This window comes from Leptodactylus fuscus, chromosome 9, assembly GCF_031893055.1.
Source record: "Leptodactylus fuscus isolate aLepFus1 chromosome 9, aLepFus1.hap2, whole genome shotgun sequence".
Taxonomy (NCBI): Eukaryota; Metazoa; Chordata; class Amphibia; order Anura; family Leptodactylidae; genus Leptodactylus; species Leptodactylus fuscus.
In genome coordinates, this window is record NC_134273.1 from 53,965,481 (window position 1) to 53,986,371 (window position 20,891).

At 41.6% G+C, this 20,891-nt stretch overlaps 1 protein-coding gene across 2 annotated transcripts in view; it reads left to right on the forward strand.

Annotated features, from left to right (window-relative positions):
* C9H1orf21 (chromosome 9 C1orf21 homolog) overlaps positions 1–20,891 on the forward strand; it is a 77,059-nt gene that overhangs the window by 37,461 nt on the left and 18,707 nt on the right. For both annotated transcript variants that reach the window (XM_075286722.1, XM_075286723.1), the window contains exon 2: positions 14,040–14,236. In XM_075286722.1, the coding sequence (XP_075142823.1) occupies positions 14,143–14,236 (94 nt within the window). In that variant the 5' untranslated portion in view covers positions 14,040–14,142. The remainder of the gene's footprint in view (positions 1–14,039; positions 14,237–20,891) is intronic.

The following is a 20,891-nucleotide window of genomic DNA, read 5'->3' on the forward strand; positions in this document are numbered from 1 at the left end:
TCCTTCTCCCTCCTGCAGCCTCTCCTTCTCCCTCCTGCAGCGTCTCTTTCTCCCTCCTGCAGTGTCTCTTTCTCCCTCCTGCAGCCTCTCCTTCTTCCTCCTGCACCCTCTTTCTCCCCTCCCTTGTCTATAGTAATAACTTGACCAATGTGTGAGGCTTGACCATCTGTAACCGCTCTCTGGATACAAATTCTATTAGTGATAACAGACTGGAGGTGGGTGCAAAAACAGTCTGATAAATAGAAGCAATTTCTTTTAATAAGGCAAATGACAAAATTTCTTATATTTTCTTTTACAATTCAAGCTCTTTTATAATTTGAAGTATAAAAGTCTAAAGATGTTCTTTCATGTTTTGCATGAAATAGTATATTCCTTGGCAAAGCTGTATTCAGAACACTGTCAGTTTTGCAGCTATGTGTCCCAGTACCAGAGCTATCGGTTCTGTTAGTTTCAGACACCGATTATTGCTGCACTGACAGGGGGGCTGTCCTGAGCTATGAGGCCAGCCCCTCTGACAATATAGTGATATTGGTAACCAAAACTATCAGCACAGATATCTCTGCCACCATTGTACACCTGCAAAACCGAAAGGGCACTGAATTTACTGTAATGTCAGCTTTGCTGCGGTATATCCTTAGCACATCATAGAGAACATGAAAGGTCCTCCATAACTGTGTATCTTGTCGTGTTACCTTCACAGCATATTAGAGTTCTTGGGATACATGATCACTTAAAAATGATAAACTCACAAAGAAAAGCAAATCGATCGCTGCTACGGTTGTCTGTCTCTAGTGAACACATTCACTTTGCAGCTCCCTTTGGTATGTGTCTAATTTGCTTACCCAATACCATTCCTTACCTCGGCACCTTTTTCTTCTTATGAATAAGTCTCTTGACTTTCCCCAGACATTTCTTACAGGATGAATGTTGTTGAAGGAAACCTGTTGATCCCACAGGCATTGCTATCTGCAGAAGTGCTTCATTAGTAGAAGGATTTCATTAGCAACCAATAGGGAGTCATTTCTAATTGAGAACTGTTGGTCGGCATACATTATTTTTATTAGTGTCACCCATGGCTCTCCTCAAGCATGAGATTATTATTAATATTCCAGCATGACGCTTATTTACCAATGGCTGTAAGACTAGTAGATATTATCCAGATTTTCATTTAGACATCTAGATCTGCACCTAGGCCTACATGTAGTGCATTCTGCAGCACAAGGCTCTTCCGACTTTACTTTGTAATTTTTATCATCTGGAGTAAAAATTTTATTAACCTATTACTAACCTTTCTACACCAGTTTTTATTCCAAAAGATTTTGAGTAGTTTTATTTTTAGCTTATAAGACACAAACTTAACCTGGGGCCCAATGTGTAGACACAATCTGTTATCTTGCTGCATCATGAAGTCGTCTTCTGCATTTGCTGTGTCTCATTAATGCTTGAGAAGTGCTAGACTGGTGTTTTATGATCTGCTGACACTTCTGCATTGAATGACCTAGTCTTTGCTGTATTCTTCTGGAAAAGTCTAATACAGACCCTGATGTGAGATCTTGTCTACTTGCATATAAACAGATTTGTTGTTTTGTTGTTTTCTCCATCCATATCCTTTTTAAGCTGAAGCCGTGTACAGTTAGCAGATGTGCATTTTCTCCATATTTATTCCCAGGTATTACATGGGTGGACCAAGTTCACCAAATCCAGAGTTGGCTCTTGGTGAACAGGTCTAGCCCACAAAGGAAGGGCAAGGAGGTGTCCATATGCCCATGTGTCTTCAAGTTTTGCAGTGATTTCAGTGGAGCGTTGGACTATAGTTGTAAAGTTCTTAGTTATATAATATTAGCCTGACCTAACTAAAGGCATTTTCACAAAAACTTTCAGGAACCACTTGCATAGTATAAATGTATTGCACAATAATAAATACTGTATCAGAAGTGGGAATAGTTAAAGGGTTTGTCTACCACAAATGGCTTTTTGATACAGTATAGGTCATCAATATATGGTGTTGGGGTCCATACCCAGAGTCTGTAGACCCAGACTCTGCACAGATCAGCTGCCTCGAGTTGCGGGAAGTTACAGCAGTGGACAAGGAGTGCGCACAAGCTGCTTATATTCGTGCAATGGGCACTGCAGTTCCCTGGAACCATCGCTATTAAGTGGATGGGACTAATGTGTTGTGTGAATTAGGGGTGACATTTTTTTTTTTATCATTTTTTTATTTGCTTATTTAAATAGCACCATCATATTCTGCAGTGCTTTATAGACATTGTCAGTCGCTGTCCCATATAGGGCTCACAAACTAAATTCCCTATCCGTATGTCTTTGGAGTGTGGGAGGAAACCCACTCAAACAGGGGGAGAACATACAAACTCCTTACAGATGTTGTCCTTGGCAGGATTTGAACCCAAGACTCCAGCGCTGCAATACTTCCGTGCTAACCACTGAGCTATTGCATTGCCCTATGTTAGCACAATATAAAAAAAAAAAAAAACAATAGAATTAAAATGATATTTTTAATGGCTATTTACAAATTTTAATGAGATTGCAAATGGGGTGTGATCTGTAGCCAGGATTTTAATACCTTTGATAAAAGCCAAGCATAATATTGTAGTATACCATTGCTCCGTTGATCTAGACTAGATCTAGGAGTGTTTCCGCACTGTCTACCTGGAATTGTATAAATATAAAGTGTCATTTCCTAAGTGCTAACACCCAATTTAATTCACTATATAAAATATAAAACGTTATCCCACAGGAAGCAGACTATTGTGTGCTAGCTGAGTATAAATCCTTAAAGACAGCCAAAGCTATGCTCCAAGAACTATTTTCTTACAAATGGTGACCTGAAATGTATTTATTTATTTTTTCCTCCTGATTTTAAGTGATTTAATACAATTATTGGAAAGGTATCATTTCTAGAGTAGCATCTATAATAAAATGTTAATTTACAGTAAGGAAACTATGAATGAGTATACTATTTGTATACTCTTTCCACCAGGGGCTCGGGTCCTCGTCCTTCTCCACAGATTGGCAGAATCCGGGAGAGAAGACCCCCCCCCCCCCCCGCCCCCCGACCCAGTCCTGTAATCTCCAAAGTTTCTAGGATGCAGAACTGTGGTCTACAAGCTCGGGACAGCTTTAATGTATAAACACTAAAATGTTCGGGGTTCGAAATCCGATTCGAACAGCCTCACACTGTTCGACTGTTCAAACGGGTTTCGAACCCCATTATAGTCTATGGGGGGAAATGCTCGTTTCAGGGGTAGGCAACATTCGATCAAATTCTACTTACCAAGTCCATGAGTGAGGGTCGGGCTGGATTCTTCTCCCTGCGTAGCATCTCCGCGTCCTCTTCCGGCCTTGAATTCACTCTGCTAGGCATCGGGCCTGGGCTGAGCCGACTGCGCATGCCCGCACTACAAGCGGACATGCGCAGTCGGCTCTGCCCAGGCCCGATGCCTGGCAGAGTGAATGAAGAGCCAGAAGACACCGCGGGGAAGCTGCACAGAGAAGACTTCTAAAGGTAAGAGAAGAACCAGCGTTGATTGGCAATGTATAGCATTCGGCCAATCAACTCTGGTTCTGCATCGAATCTTAACTTCGAGCAGCTAGTAGTACTCGATCGAGTATGAGTATTTCGAATACGGTAGTATTCGATCGAACACCTACTCGATCGAGTACTACTCGCTCATCTCTAGTCCACAGCTTTTAATATTGGCAAATTTCTGAGCTGGAAATGGATGTTGGCTCGCTAGTTTTAGAATTCCATTGATATTGGAGCAGAGCATTGTAGTTTTACCTGTAAATTTGTTTGAAGATATTTACTTCTACAATAAAGGTGGGAATCTTGACTTTTGCTGAATAATTTAGTTATATTGATGACCCAAATATGATAATCTCTGCTTATAGTAATATTTCTGCTGCCTTCCTACATGAATGTATTTAAAGAGGTTTGTTAAAGAACCCTGTAATGTTCCAGGCTTATTAACTAAACTCTATGAAGACAAAGAGCAGTCTCCTTTTGTACAATTATAAAGAGGTAGAGAATGGGTGGAAGTGAATCATTTTATCTTCTATTACATTACGGAAATTCACTTTACCAATAATGTCTATTATGAGTTTATTGAGTAACCTTGGACAATTTTCTTCTGAGCAGGGTAGTTAACTTTGTTTCATCCTGTATTCAGCAAATCATACACTAAACAGGATGGTAGATAAGGGAGAGGGCTATTTATAGAAATGAATACAGAGCTCTGTAAAGCCCATGTCTCATTGGCAGACATCCAGAAGCAGAAAAGAGTGGTAAACATTTACTATGTATGCCGAGAGCTTGACATGGGTCTGGAGATACAGCATGACCCTTGCATGAAATGGCAATCAAACATATGACGCCGGTGTCATGCGGAATATTGTCTGGCATGTTTTCTGCCCTTGGGAAGACAAGCGTAAGAAATCTGTGCCGTGTACTCACAGTTTATAGACTATGATCTGATTGTGGAGGGCAAGGCAAGAACAGGAAACAACATGTAGACGTTTTACGTAATTCTCATTACAATGCATCTTCTGTAGGTCATGTTCTATTCAGGTTCACGAAAGCAAAATTATCATTATGATTATAATTCCCAATTTATCCTTGTAACATGAGGGCATCAGTCTGGTTTCTGTTCTGTAATTGAATAGAACATATCTTGCAGATTTTTGGCCTTGGTGCCAAACGTAACTTGGGCTTAGAAGCTATTGAGAATTTAATGCAAAATACTTGTATCCAAGCTGAAATGACATCCACGCTGTTTCCCTGAAAATAAGTCATCCCCTGAAAGTAAGATTAATCAAAAAATGTTGTCGCACACACAGGTTTTGTTGCCAAAAAGGGAAATAAATTTATTTACAACACCGTGTACATCATTTGTTGTGCCTTTGGACGTAGGGGTCGCAGTAATATGAAAAAGACTGATAGATCACAATAGTTGACGTTTCGGTCGTGTAGACCTTCATCTGAACTGATCTATAGTGTGAATACAAGGCATGTAGGATGCGTCCCAGGCCTACGTCCCTACGTCCAAATTTATTTCCCTTTTTGGCAACAAAACCTGTGTGTGCGACAACATTTTTTGATTAATCTGATTGTGGGGTCGAAGGACCCTTTGACGTCTGCACCACACTTTCTAAATTTGTGAGTGTGCGGCACCATTGCCTTTTTTTCATCCCCTGAAAGTAAGACATAGCAGAGGTGTTGTTGAATTGCCTAATATAAGACATGCCTCGAAAGTAAGACATCCCCCAATGATGATAATCTTTCTGTGTAAAGATTATATGAAGAAAAATATTGCAGCCAGTTGAACACTGTGCACGATGTTCTGTGTGCACAGGTATGCCGGCTGTTGACGCCGCTGCAATACGTAGATGAGCTGGGAGATGCCTGTTGTGAATACATTAAGCATCATATGCGGCGGGGAGTCCACTCTCCCAGCTCATCCCACAGCAGCCGGAACAATGGATACAACATACGGTATCGCAGCAGCTGGCTTTCCTGTGCACACGTAGCACTGCACACAGCGTTCAGCCAGTTGCAATGTTTTTCGTCATACAAGTCTTTGCGCAGTAAGCACATCTCAGCATAGCGCAGTGATGGCAGCAGCACACAAAAATAAAATAAGACATCCCCTAAAAATAAGACATAGTATATCTTTAGGACCAAAATTTAATATAAGACACTGTCTTATTTTCGGCGAAACACGCTAGCAGATCACATTGCTAATCTTTTATTCCTCCCATTTTTTTTTCTCACAAGGTATACCACTGCAGAGAAGCTAAGTAGAAATATAAAGTTAGGACATTTGCAAAACTCTTCTTTTTTGTGAAAAGCGCTGCAGAAAAAATCGCACCATGTTTCCGCCATGATCTTTTATGTTTTTTGATGGCGGTTCGCTACATGGGGCCTTAGCCTAAAGGAAATGTATACAGATAAGCTCAGCGCTACATGGAGATATCATGCATTTCACATTTATTACGGTATATAATCCGAAATGTATGTGATGTTTCGGTTGATGCAATATCATCAGACATTGAGATAATTGAGAAACAGATGCTGGTGTATGCCCATGTGAGGAAGGCTGAGGAAGGGTGATGACGTATCAAGTCAACTGAAACATCAAATGAGTTTTGGATTATATAACATAATTCTGAAATGCAGGATATCTTCATAGAGAGCAGAGTTTATTTGTATACTGTAGTATAGCATACCTCCCAACTTTTGAAGAACCGAAAGAGGGACAAAATGTGCGGCGCCCCGCCCACTTTTGTGTTGACCCCGCCCACTCGTTAATTTTTCATGTGCCCGCACACAGTATAATCCTCCTACAGTCACCCGTAAATTATATGTCCCCCCTCTATCTCTCCCCCAGTTTCATATACACCCTTCATCTGCCCTCAGTTTCATGTCCCTCTTCCATCTCTGACCCCAGATTCATGTCCTCTCCATCTCTGCCCCCAGATTCATGTCCCCCATCTCTGCCCCCAGTTTCATGTCCACTCCATCTCTGCCCCCAGATTCATGTCCCTCCATCTCTGCCCCCAGATTCATGTCCCCCCATCTCTGCCCCCAGATTCATGTCCCCTCCATCTCTGCCCCCAGATTCATGTCCTCTCCATCTCTGCCTCCAGTGTCATGCCGTCCTCTCTTTCATCTGCCCCCAGATTCACGTTCCACCTCCACATTAAACTTACCTTCTCCTCCGCTCCCTCGCCGCTCTCTGCCCGCCTCTCTCGCTGACACATGCGGCTGAAGCAAGGAGCTGACACAGGTCAGCTCCTCACTTCGCTGCTGCCCGCCTCTCTCCCTGACACACGCGGCTGAAGCTGCTCGTGTGCTCGCTTCGCCACTGCGTCTTTCTCTCTCGCTGACACATGCGGCTGAAGCGAGGAGCTGACCTGTGTCAGCTCCTCGCTTCGCCGCTGCCGCCGGCTCCTGGCTTGTACATCGCGTCTACAAGCCAGGAGCCGGCGGCAGCGGCGAAGCGAGGAGCTGACCTGTGTCCTCGCTTCAGCCGCATGTGTCAGCGACAGAGAGAGACACAGCGGCGAAGCAAGCACGCGAGCAGCTTCAGCCGCAGGTGTCAGGGAAAGAGGCGGGGAAGCGAGGAGCTGACACAGGTCAGCTCCTCGCTTCAGCCGCATGTGTCAGCGAGAGAGAGAGACACAGCGGCGAAGCAAGCACGCGAGCAGCTTCAGCCGCAGGTGTCAGGGAGAGAGGCGGGCAGCGGGGAAGCGAGGAGCTGATCTATGTCAGCTCCTTGCTTCAGCCGCGTATGTGTTCAACTCAGATCGGCGTCCTCTGGATGCCGATCTGAGTTGAAATCAGGACATACCTCCCTCCAACCGGGACCGCGGGACATGTCACCCAAATCGTGACTGTCCCGCGGAAATCGGGACGGTTGGGAGGTATGGTATAGGGCGGATCCCTACTTATGTACCTGAACACAAGTAGAGCGACTTGTATCCTCTACCTGTACTAAAGAAATGTGTCACCAGAAAATGGCAACCTATATTTTTAATCAAATATTGTGTTACATATTTTTAGGGTTTTTGGTGGGTTTTTATAGAATTTTTTTTATTTCATTTTGTTTATAGTTTAAATAAAAATGCTATTCTGACACTCACCACTAAGACAAATAATATGCTGCCACTGTTTTGTATAGGATGTTTCTTTGCAGCTAGCACACTTACCAGCACACTGATGATCACAGCTGTCATACATGTATAGGTAACAGAGAGTGCACCAGTCACTATAGCTAATTTTACAGCTTATCTACTCCCCTCGCCTACAATGACCTCTGCATATGTCAGAAAACACTCCCATAAGAGTCAATAGGGTCTTCTCAAGACCACTGTATATATGCCCCATGGTCCATCTCTAGGAACCAGGAAGTGACAGACTATTTTAGGCTTAGTGTCAAGCGTTATAAATCAAGATCCGCTTCTAACAGCAAGAAGCTATTCACTACAGTCTGAGCAGGAAGCATAGGTCGCCTTACGTTAGATAAATGGGCTGAGTCTGGCAATTTTGGCAGGACCAGCCAACCATCTAATGTACTGGGTTGTCTCAACTGTTCCCTGATGACAGATGATGAAAGTTAGAAGGAATTGGGTATGTTGGATTTTAATGTGCGTGATCCTTGGATCACATGGGAGATATGCTGCCAACTGAAGTGTCTGGAAGTGGCTTATTGCTATCTTTCTATGGTATAGAGATATAACTGTTCATTCTGATTTCAACAATTAACAGCTTTGTAAGGTGTTTGGCCACTTTAAAATGTAAATAAGCTTATGAACAACTTTTAATTTTCTATCAGCATTTGTGAAATTTATTTGTTGCAATATACAGTAATGAACTTTAATGCACTTTGACTTCTTTCTATGAAATTGTGCACTAAAACCCACATTCTGTCCCTTGTGGTATTCTTTGTCCTGTTCCTAACTGTACAGGTGGGTGGGCTTGTGCACAATGTAGGAAAGCCGAGACTGGGAAGAGGTAATTTCAAACCGATATATCTCAGACAAATCTAGAATTGTTCTGGTGTCGTATGAAATGAGATTTTCAGCTTTCATGGAATTTCATGATTTCAGTTCAACCTGTAGTATTTCCAGAGATGTCACCAACTAAAAAAACAGCCCATATTAAAATGAAGCTGCAGTTGCTTCTGATCCCAACTGTGTTTGTTTCTAACTGGTGATATCTCTGGACATTAATACAGGTATGTACAACTGTGATCTCTGTGTAATTCAAAAGCAAAGATCCTCATGTTTCACATGGTGTAAGGAGCTCAGATGCAGGTACAAGGTCCAGAGTAGTCAGAATAGAGAGAAGCAGCAGAATGGAACCTAATGACCGCTAGCGGAGAAACTGTAACCAAATTGCTACACACCCAGTATGAGCCAAAGCCAGTCTCAGGACATCTTCACCAGAGCTCCTGGTGGTGGAGATGGACTTGGCAATCTCAGACTGGAGTTGACAACACAAATAGATTAACAGCGAGCAGAAGCCAAAGAGCAGAATCGCAAGCAACTCGCCAGATGAAGAGTAGATGACAAAGTAGTGTCGGCAGCAGAGATAGCGACGAAGAACAGGAGCGAGTGATGGAAGGAGAGGTTGAGGTACATGGCCAGGGTCAAATGCCAAAGAGTGTAAGTTCAGCAGTCACTATCCAAAGAGAAGTCCAGGAACACAGTCCGAAGGTTAGAGCCAGAAAAACACAAACAGCAATCAGGAACAGGAAGTAACAGAGATGGGAGCCAAAACCAGGGTGAAACCAATAGCCGGCATGGAAGAGAAATGGAGGGGATTATAAAGACCCAGACTGGCACATAAGTTAAAGCACAGCTTCTTAAAGGGGACGTCTCAACCCTAACACATGGAACCAGAATCACTGTTCTAGGTTTTAAAATAATTGATACCCTATGTAGTGCATGCAAAACTGACATAGGGAAAACATTATTGATCACTGTTTACATTTCATGTCTTAAGCAAAGAGTGACACTGTTTTTCAGAGGAAAATAAATAAATTTATATTTTATATATCTTACTTTTACAGTTCTATTTTATTTGAAATCCTGTAGAAACAATGCAGAATCCATCCATACATCTCCGCTTACTGGACCTTTTTGTTAATAGAATGACTTTCCAATGGAAGGTCGAGTGGTACTAAAACAAGATTATTAGGGATATTGGACAAGGTAAAACAAACTGTAAGATTTCTATCTTGGATTTTAAACCTGGACTATAAGAATGCCTTTATTCTGCTTCTCGGTAGCTCATACTTGCTTCGGAGGGTAGCTGATAACTACTCATGAATTAGATGTTACCATAACAACATTTATTGGCACAGACTTTAAGACAGAATGTAAACTGATTTTAGCTACCATAGGCTGCGTCACCGTGTGGGCTCATCAGAAGGAGTATGTAGAACACTGTTTAAAATTGCAAAGACAGCTGGGAGTTTTTAAGAGAATGAATTTGCATTTTGTTGCTAAAAATAATTGTTGCTGGTGATGTGAAACGATACAAATGTCAGCATTTTGGTTGTACTTCAAATATTAAAGTATAACACATGTGGAAATGTATATTAAAAGTAACATATCCCCTGGCATTTAGAAAAATGTTCTGTGCTAAGCACAATATACATAGCTAATAGGTTTTACATATTTGGAAAACCTAAAGCTTTAACACTCCAGGTCCATAAAAAAGCCTTTCATTTGAGAAGTAAAAAAAATCTTGAACTATCTCCCTTTTTACTGAGTTATAAAAGTTATGTATTATTGAGCTCAGAAGGGTTAAACTTGGTGGACATTATTTAATACTAACTATTTATAGCCTATGATGCCATGTGTCATTCGATGTGTAATCATGTAGCCCTTTATAAAATGCTGACCTAGTATCTGCCATTACTGCCTCTTGTGGTAGAGTACAGTACTGCATAGTTTACACTAGCTGTAAAGAACCTTTTCCAGTACAGTTCTTGGAATAAATGTCATCCATGTTTTTTTTCCTGTCTTCCTGGCTGTTTTATACAACTGGCACCAATTACGAATGGAACTAGAATAGCTCCATATTGGATCTCATCAGTACCCCTGGATCAGTGTCATGACAGCCAGAAGCCTATGAAAATGCACCAGATCTATCATAGATTTCCTAAAAAGAGAGGCCTTACACAGATGTGTAGATGATAATATAACCGGTGTCGAAATATAGCAATGAAGAGAAAATGTTGTTTTAAAAGACGTTTTATAATTGTTTTCAAAGGCATTAAAAATCTATATAAATTTGGTATTTCTGTGATAGTTCTGATCTGCAAAATAACTTGCAAAGAGAATGCTTTAAAAGCCTGTAAAAAATGATCCAACTGTTTTCTTTTTTTATTTCCACCCTATTTAATATTTTTTTTCTCTTGGCTTCCAAATTATTATTATTATTATTATTATTATTATTATTGTTTATTTATATAGCACCATTAATTCCATGGTGCTTTACATTTGGGGGTTACATACAGTACACAAAATATACAAACAGATATAATACTAACAATGACTGACTGTTACAGTGGGATAGAGCGTCCTGCCCGCAAGGGCTTACTATCTATGAGGGAAGAGGGATAGAGGCAGAATGTGAGGGGAGAGACTGTTCAGGTGGTGGTATGGTGATCGTAGTGTTATTGCAGGTTGTAGGCCTTCCTGAATAGGTGAGTCTTCAGGGCTTTCTTGAAGTCTCTGATTGTGACGGTTAGTCTTATGTGTCTCGGTAAGGAGTTCCAGAGTATGGGGGATGCACAAGAGAAATCTTGGAGACAGTTGTGTGAGGAGCTGATGAGCGTAGAGCGGAGTAGGAGTTCTTTGGAGGAGTGGAGGTTACACGTGGGCAGGTAGTGGGAGGTAGTTCAGAGATATATGGAGGGGACAGGTTGTGGATGGCTTTATATGTCAGCGTGAGTAACCTGAACTCTATTCGCTGGGCAACAGGTAGCCAGTGAAGGAGTTGGCAAAGGGGAGCAGCTGATGAAAAACATTGGAATATCTCTAATATTAAGTACAGTTTGTCCTGAAAATAACAAGACCACATATGACCACAAGACCTCAAATTCTTTTGGAAGGAAAAAATGAAAATCTAATAATTGAAAATTTACCATGGCAAAATAGGGTACAAGGGAAGCACCTGTCTCCTTCACCCAACCCCCTGCTTGAAGAGATGGCACCTCCGAAGAGCACCACTTTGTCTTCTCAGTCCAGTGAAATCACTTTTTTTTTGGGATACACGACCATGCTCCAGCTCAGTCTCTTTAAAATGAATGAAAATGAGCTGCAGTACCAAGCACAGCCACTATTCTATGTATAGCACTATGCTTGGTATATAGTGAAGAGTCTGCAGCACTCACCTGAACACCATGACCTCTTCAAGTGGCTAAACTGGCTGTAATATCATTCCCCAATGATATGGTATAGGATAGATAATCGAAATCGTAGTCCCGGAGAAAACCCCCTTTAAACCTAATAGACTATTACATGCAATTTTCATGGCTATCACTAATGGTTATGAATATTGTAGCTGGGTTCAGGTACCTCATAACATTTTATATGGCAATTATCAATATTTATGGACAGGGTTGAAACATTATATCAGAATTATGGTTGAGCCGATCTTGAGATTTCAGGATCGTTTTTAAAATCCGATTTTCGATCATTTTCCATTTGAACCCGATCCCAATTCCGATCCTAATGAAATTCAATGAGATTTTTTTTAATGATTGAAGATCGGATTTTAAAAACAATCCTATTCATTACACAGCATGAAGTCCAAAAATTGAACGCTTCAATTTTTGGACTCCACGCTGTGTAGTGATTGAAAAAAAAATCCCCCAGTTACTTAATTCCTCCCACTTACCTGCACAGAATCGCTGCTGCTCCCCGTTCTTCTCGCTCCTCTTCTCTCTCCTTCACATGCCTTCAGAGCGTCGTGCGCACCCCACCTCCCAGGCTAGTGTTAGAAATGCTGGGAGTGGGTGGGGGTTGTTGTGGTTTAAGAGAGTGTGGGCGGGGAGATGTGAGTGCATCACTCACGTCTCCCCTCTCAGTACCCGCCCACACTCTCCTAAGCCACAAGCCTTGCCTTCTCCCAGCATCTCTAACACTAGCCTGGGAGGCGGGGGCGCGCACGGTGCTCTGAAGGCATGTGAAGGAGAAAGAAAAGGAGCGAGGAGAACAGGGAGCGGCAGCAGATCTGGGCAGGTAAGTTGAGCGATCGGTATCAGAATTCCGTTCCTGATTTTTTTTTAGGCGGAATCGGAACCCGATCACGATCGTGACATTTACTTGATTACCGATTGGGATTCGATCTTTTCCGATCCCAATCGCTCAACCCTAATCAGAATGTGTAGTATGTCTTCCAGTACTCCAGACTGTTCATTATTAAAATGGTCTTTGCTTTTCCTACTTTGTCTTTCTTGTATCAAGATGTATAAATCATGTCTGTCATCTCAATACTCACAAGTAGAGGACAATTGCAAAATAAATTATACTAGACACTGCAACTCAACTACATTTTTCTCTGTACAGGTCCTTTCTGCCCTAATAACAGGCCAAATTAACAGTGGATGGAGCTCTTCTGATAATATGGGCTATCTTGATTGACATCCAGGACTTCCATGTGTCCTATTTCTACAGCTTCCCTTCATGGTTTGCTAAGCATGTCATACCATATATTAATTAGATTGAGTAAACTAAGCCACGGGCACACCAGGCATTGCCATAGATGCTGTATAGATTTATACTGTCATTGGGAGACTTGATGGATTTCTGGTCACTTAATGTAAGCGTCTTTGTAATTTATACATGTGGCTTCTTGACATGCAAACTTCTATTCCATATAATATAACTTATGAAAGAGAGAATTCTTCACTCAATATTCCTTGAGCTTCTGCAAGGTCCAAATGTACACACAAGTGCAGCTGCTGCTTCTTTATGTTTAGTGATTATTTCTTCATCTTATATTGTTCAAGTGCACTTAAGCTATAACAAACTCCCTCCTCCCCCCTCCCTCCCCTACATACACACTACCAGACACACACACCATGGGTTCAATCTGTATTTTGCATTTGCAGTTTAAGGCTAAGGCCCACAGGATGGCCAGCAGTTATAAAGCGCTGCGGGAAAAAACACGGCAGGAACGCATTGCGGTTCTTCCTGCAGCGCGTTAAACAAAGTTTGTAGAGTTTTATGTATAATTGACATGCTGCAATTTCCAAAACTGCGATGGTTTTGGAAATCGAAACATGTCTGTGCTGTGGTTTCTACCTCAAAGTAGGTAGGGGATTCACAAGAATCCCATCTACTTTGCAGTTACTGTAAAACGCCACGTTTCCAGCCCGTGGGGACCCAGCCTTAAAGCAGAAATTTAAAAGTGTGTGGTTTTTTTTGTTTTGTTTTTTTTCAGATAATCATCTGTACTACTGATTTATGAGAAATTTGTGACATTTATGCTTCTTTATTCTCAGATTACGCAATGGTGGATACGTCTTTGAATACTTGGCCTGACTTGAAAGGTGTTCACTAGAAATGATTTTTCTAAGCAGTCAGTCTGGAGCTGACTGAATAAATATGGGATGTGCTTCAGCTAAGCATGTATCTACAGTGCAAAATGATGAAGATGCTCAAAATGGCAAAAGCTACCAAAACGGGGATGCCTTCTGTGGTAAGAACAATCTATAGTCATTGTTTTCTCTTTGAATATGAAGCTTTGTGGCCAATGGCAGGAATCACTGAATGTAAATGTTGATGAAATTTATTGCTAATGTTGTTCAAGACATGTCATTTATAAGGCACAGATGATATACTGTACGTGTGTGATATGTACTGTCAAGTCTGCAGAAATTTTTCACTGAAATGCTTTGCAGGATAATAAAAAAAAAAAATTTGTATTTTACTTACTGTTTCTGATATTATTAGGTTTTAAAATGTAGGTTTTTGAGTAGAAAGAAGTTGATTAATACAGCTTAGTTGAATTTTTTTTCCCCTTCCCCTTTGTCTCCCCTTATCATAGCACTTCATGACAAAACTGTGTGTATGTATGTAGTGTGTGCCTATATATATATATATATATATATATATATATATATATATATATATGTGTGTGTGTATATATATATATATATATATATATATATATATATATATATATATATATACACACTGTAAGCCGATGGCTGGTCAGGTAATGGAGGGGGTGTACGTCTCACCCAGACTACTCAGGTGGGTGAGATGAGAAAACTCCAGGAATGTTTGTTCTCAGCAGACAACTTTCGTCTGCTGAGCATTTTGGGGATGTTCCGGCAGCCACTCTGGCTTTTTGGATTTCTGTTATTCTAGGTGAAGTAACTAATTCTATGTTTAATTAGAGCCTAGCTTGGTAGGTATGTATTTTTGTATTGTTTCCTTTTGTTGCTGCACTATCTTTTTGAGTGAAAATAAACTGTACCTTTGTTTTGGACTAAAGAAACTTGGACTTGTGTGTCTATGCCACCCCACCTAGCAACCCCAGACCCTGACAATAAATAAATTAAATACATATATATCTATCTATCTATCTATCTATCTATCTATCTATCTATCTATCTAATCCAAACACAGTGCATGTGACTATTTGGTAGTGCTGGATGTCATAAGTTTTACAAGAATATCTAAGAGGCCTGGTCCGGTGGAGGCCTTGGCACAGCGGTCACTTTTCTATGCTAATACCATAGAATGAGATAAACTACCCTTCTGAAACTCCTAAGTGTAAATTATATTTTTAAGAGGTTTCTGTTGCTTACAAAGTATTTAAAAAAAACCTACTATACTTGCTTCAAAATAATATTTGGAATTAGACCTGCAAAATTGCTTGTCTTGCATTGATAGTCTTGTATTTTAACAGAATATTATTCCATTGGGTCTCTGTTGAGATAGAGAAATTATCTATACATTACTTTTCAGTAATACACTGTATTTTACTATTCTGCTGCATAACCTTTTGTCCTTGAAGAATAATATCCCTGATAAAGGCTTCAAAGTATCCCTGAGGATAATACGATTTAAACAATCCATGTCTGCTTCTAGAAATGTACCCATTCCAAATCAATCTGATCAAAAGGAATCTGCGTTAAAACAGAAAGATCTTACATTCTCTGCTATCATTTATTGTTTCAAAGATAACTGAATAAAGTAAAGCTTGATCTGACATCCCTCAAGAGTTGTAGTAGACCCCACTAAGGGTCTGTTCACATCGCGGAAAATGAAATAGAATTTCTCTTCATTTTCCACCGCTGGCACTTTCGCGATGGTCTAGCCAAGACAGCATGCCGATGCAATGCACCAGCATCCCATTGCAGCAACCCACTCCTGATTTAGCCCCAGTTGAATGGGCATAATCAGGAGAGAGTATTGAGAGCAGCGGAATCCGCGGCAAGATCGAGCAGGACGCTTCTTTTTTCCATGTTCCTGCTGCGATCTCTGACTCCCATTGAAAACAATGGGAGACTGACCCTGAGAGGAATCTGCTACAGATTCGGGGGCGAAATCTGCCCCCAAATCTGGTGCAAATTCCTCCATGTGAACACACCCTATCATGCGGAATCATAAGCTCATTAACAAAAGTCATCTATTCTTGACACCGTATTGTCAACCTCAAAGAACAGGAAAACTCCATATATTGTCAATCTAGTTCTGTTATTGGCCAAGATATCATATCAACGTTTGCTGGCTTGCGTCAGGGTCACTCCAACTTCTCATTTAATGCTTCATTAAAGGCAAGAAGTGGATCATTCTGATCTGCAATATACCTCGCGTAATACGTGTAACAGTCTGTTACACACATATATCATGTGATCTACTGCATTGCAGAACAGGTTGGCCGCAGTAAGTGGAGAGTAGTTCTTGCACAGTCCCTTGCTGCTGCTGTCAGATTTCTAATCCGTTACACTGTTTGTTGACTTCCTTAAGAAGTTGAGGAAAATGGCTATCATTATATAAAGTCAGATTGCAAGACCTGTTAAAGGGTCAGACATTGACTTAGAATAGAATAACTTCGATAGGTGGCTCTAAAGAAGCGGCTTTTGTCTGTAAATGACCGTCAATACACATACCCTTCAGCCCAGGAAGAATTGCTTGGCCTACAAGACGATGACAACTGGCAGTCTCCATAAGGTGAAACCGTAGCTCCCTAAACCTGAAGTAAGTGTGTACATGTCAGCCCATATACATTTCAGTTGATAGAAATCCAAACACAAAAGATGAGGGAAATTGTTTAAGAACAAGTCACACTGGTTAAACAGAGCCGAGCTGGCATAGGTTTTGGGTGGTGCTACTACAGTATCTGATGGTCTTTCAACCTTGGACTTTCTTTATTGATTTATGAAAACCTTTCTGGAAGATGCTTTGACTTTTTCTGCCAGTTTGTTGTTGTAATGCCAATGTCTCACTGTCCATTGTAATTGCATGCAGGGTTTTTCTGTCCGCTTGAGAAGTCGGACATCTTCACTTGCGGACAGTGAAGGAAGGGCACGGAGTGCAAAAGTACGCACCCGATGCCCATTGAAATAAATGACAGGTGTCATGGACACAGCTAGTGTCCGCTCCTAATGTCCGTGCCAGATTTTGAGCGGACACTAGGAGCGGACACTACCTGTCGGACACCGACGGTAGTGTGAACGCCCCCTAACTAGATGAAACTGAGCTAAGTAAACTGACTGACATCCTGTGTCCTGTGCCTTCAATCCCACCAAACACCAAGGGCACCCCAAACACAGAATGTGCCTTGAGGTCTGTGCAGAAACTCTTCTGTTTAACCCTCTCATCACCCGTGTTGTTGACCTCGCAGCGGCAAGAAGATTTAGTGCCAAAATCTACTATAACTAAGAAATGGGCAGTGACTGACAATATCTGTAAAAGCGCTGCAGAATATGGTGGTGCTATATAAGTAAGCATAATATATAGATTAAATAATAAATAAATGGTGAGACAACATCTTCACACTGCTGAGCTCCAGTGGTGTCTCTTCATTTTTACTTTGGGGTCATAAAACCCCTGTGATGATGGTCGCAGCAAAATTGTACATGTCTTATTCTTTTTCCAGCATGTATTGAATGTGTGTATGTTAATCTACATATATGTAAGTCAGTGTGGAATTTCATACATTAGAGATCTGGGAAATTGCCTGTAGTGCTCTTTGCAGAACAAGTCGAACCAGCTTCTCATGGCCATACTACAGCGATGTTATAACGTCATACACACTTATTCAGCGCTGCAATACACACAAAAGGCGGCAGCAGCACTCTGCTGGCCCCCAGAATATATAGGGGGTTATGAAAATGAGGTGGTTCTTGCACATTTTGATAAAATAGTAAGTTCACATCTGCGTTAGGTAATCCGCATGGGGACCCCCGAACGGAATACCAAACGCAATTGCAAGCGCTGTGCAGTGAAAGCATCCGGACCCCATAGACTATAATTTAGGAAAATTGTGCAAAACTGCAGGGGTTTTTTGCCATGATTTTCCATTCAGTGCCAAAGCTAGAAGTGGATGTGAAACTAATGGAAATTATATGGAAAGACTATCTCTTTTTGGATTAAAGAAAATGCTGTCTATGAATCCGCCCGTAATGTAAAATTTTAATGGATTCACCATTCTCTTATAACACATCTCCGTGTCAGATCAGGGACTTAAGATTCCATATGTAGATGTAAGGTAAAAATATAGTCTTGATAACCTTACTGGCCATTATTGATTGTAATAGAGTAACATATTGGCTTTCTCTCATTTATCTTATCTTGCGTCTCAGAGCCCAACACTATGCTCAGAGCAAAGTTCAGCTAATAGAAATCGACCCATAGTGTAATTTATGAGAACGCTAAACCTGTGTGCCCATGTTAGTCACTGCCGTAACCATTGGACAGCAAAAACTCTGGTCTTAAATAAGATTCAGTACAATACTCCCCAAAATCCAGATGATTCCAAGATTGTTTTTTCGTGACACATTGTATTTTTGTCATTATGGTTTAAACACAGATAGTCATATCGCACAAAATTCTTCATAATTAACATTTACAATCTGTATAATTTTATATTGGAATTGTCTCTTTAAAGGATATTAGAAGGCTTATAATATTAGTAGCAAATTCTAAGCTTTTCAAGAAAATGTCAAGATTCTGATTTCTAGGGACCTATTCAGTAGTAGGGACCCCATTTTAGAAACTGTACTCCTCAAATTATAATTTATTCAAAACCGTGTACAGGAACTTTAACCCTTTAGGTTTTCCACTGAATTCATTCAAAATGAAGGTGAAATTTCCAAATGTCATTTATTTTATGCACATTTTCCAATTGAAACCAGTTTTTCCTGTATCAGAGACTGAGTTAACATCAAAACCTACCATAATATTCATTACTCTAATTCTGTAGTTTTTAGCGCCACATATTGGATAGTTCTATCGTGCAACTTGAGTCAAACACAGTCCTCAGAAATTAAAGAGCACCTTTGGGGATTTCGGTGCAGTGATTTTATTAGGATATTGTTTAGACATCACCCCTTAAGGAATTCATCTAGAGGTGCAGTGAGCATTTTGACCCCACAAGATTTTCAAACTGCAATTTTCAAATCTTATGCCATTTCAGTGCCCAATATATTGTCCTCAGCATGGGCCAGCAGACACATAGACCCCATAAATTGTAATGTGGGTTCTCCAGGAGATGGTAATATCCTACATGTGGCTGGGGGGGGAGGGAGTTGAACCTGCAATCATTTGATTGCAAGTCCCATAGACGGTAATACAGTATTGCCGTCTATGGGACACTCTGTATATTACTATTACGGCTGGTCATAGACTAGCCGCAATGGTAATATAGCAGTGACAGGCCTGGGAGCCTTCAGTAGGCTCCCGGCTGTCACCCGAACAGGTCGGCTCCTGCAATATCGCCATGCAGGAGCCGGCCTGCAACTTTACAGGTATGGGGCCGGTGGGGACCGGCCCCGGGGGAGAAGGGGCCGCCAATACAGACCCAGCATCCGCTGTACTAGAGAGGCGGATGCCGGCGATGGATAGACGCCAGCACAGGTGCCGGGGCCTGAGACATCTCTACGCTCCTGCCCTGCATGAAGCCAGCAGCGGCAGGAGCGATGCTGATATTCCCGGTGGGAGGACGGAGGAGCGGAATGGCATTGCTCCTGCTGCCGCTGCTGGCTTCATGCAGGGCAGGAGCGTAGAGATGTCTCAGGCCCCGGCACATGTGCCGGCGTCTATCCCTTGCTGGCATCCGCCTCTCTATTACAGCGAATGCCGGGCGGCCACATTTGGACTATAAGATGCACCCTTCTTTTCCCCAAAATTTTTTGGGAAAAAAAGTGCGTCTTATAGTCCGAAAAATACGCTAATTCATTTTATGTAGGAAATGGTCAGTTTGGGGCTTTGTAGATGTTATCTATTTTTTTTTCGCATACGTTACACTTTTTTTTTTTTTTTTTTTTTTTTTTTATGTCCCACTAGAACACCAAAATGGTTCAGCACTATACACTACAATACATGAGTATTGCAGTCTATAAAGGAAGTCAGTCTATGTAGACTCATAGGCTGACTTCCTGCATTGGAGGCAGGATCAATCAGGTATAGGGGCTTCTAGCCATTGGCCAGACCCCGGGCTGCTGAAAATGTATAATGGCATCTTCCAATCTTGCCACGGTGGCTGCTGGTCATTATTATTGTGCAACCCCTTGGATGCCACAGCCATGTTTGCACCGACCGGGAGTTAATGGGGTAGCTGGTCCTAGTTCTCGGCTGTGTAACACAGCTAAGAGCCGGATGTAATGCCTCGGGCACAGAAACTGTGCCTGCGGCATTACAGCTCAGTACTGTTACGGCACTGAGCGTTAACATAATGCTTAGCATGACTTAATAGTACGGCGCACAGCGGAAAGGGGTTAATTATCTTAGATATAAGTGACTGTTTCTGTGGGGGGGTTGCACCTTTTTATATTTATTGCTAGAATTCAATGTTTCAATTCCTAAATGTTATTGTATCTATGTGGTGTCTTCATGGGCTGTAGGTGTCTGATTAGTGGTATACCACGAGTCTGTGAAGATTTTGTGGCCAGCTGCCCTGTTGCAGGGTTGCAGGGTTCTTCTGTCCGCTTGAGAAGTCGGACATCTTCACTTGCGGACAGGGAAGGAAGGGCACGGAGTGCAAAAGAACGCACCCGATGCCCATTGAGATGAATGACAGGTGTCACGGACACAGCTAGTGTCCGCTCCTAATGTCCGTGACAGATTTTGAGCGGGCACTAGGAGCGGACACTACATGTCGGACACCGATGGTAGTGTGA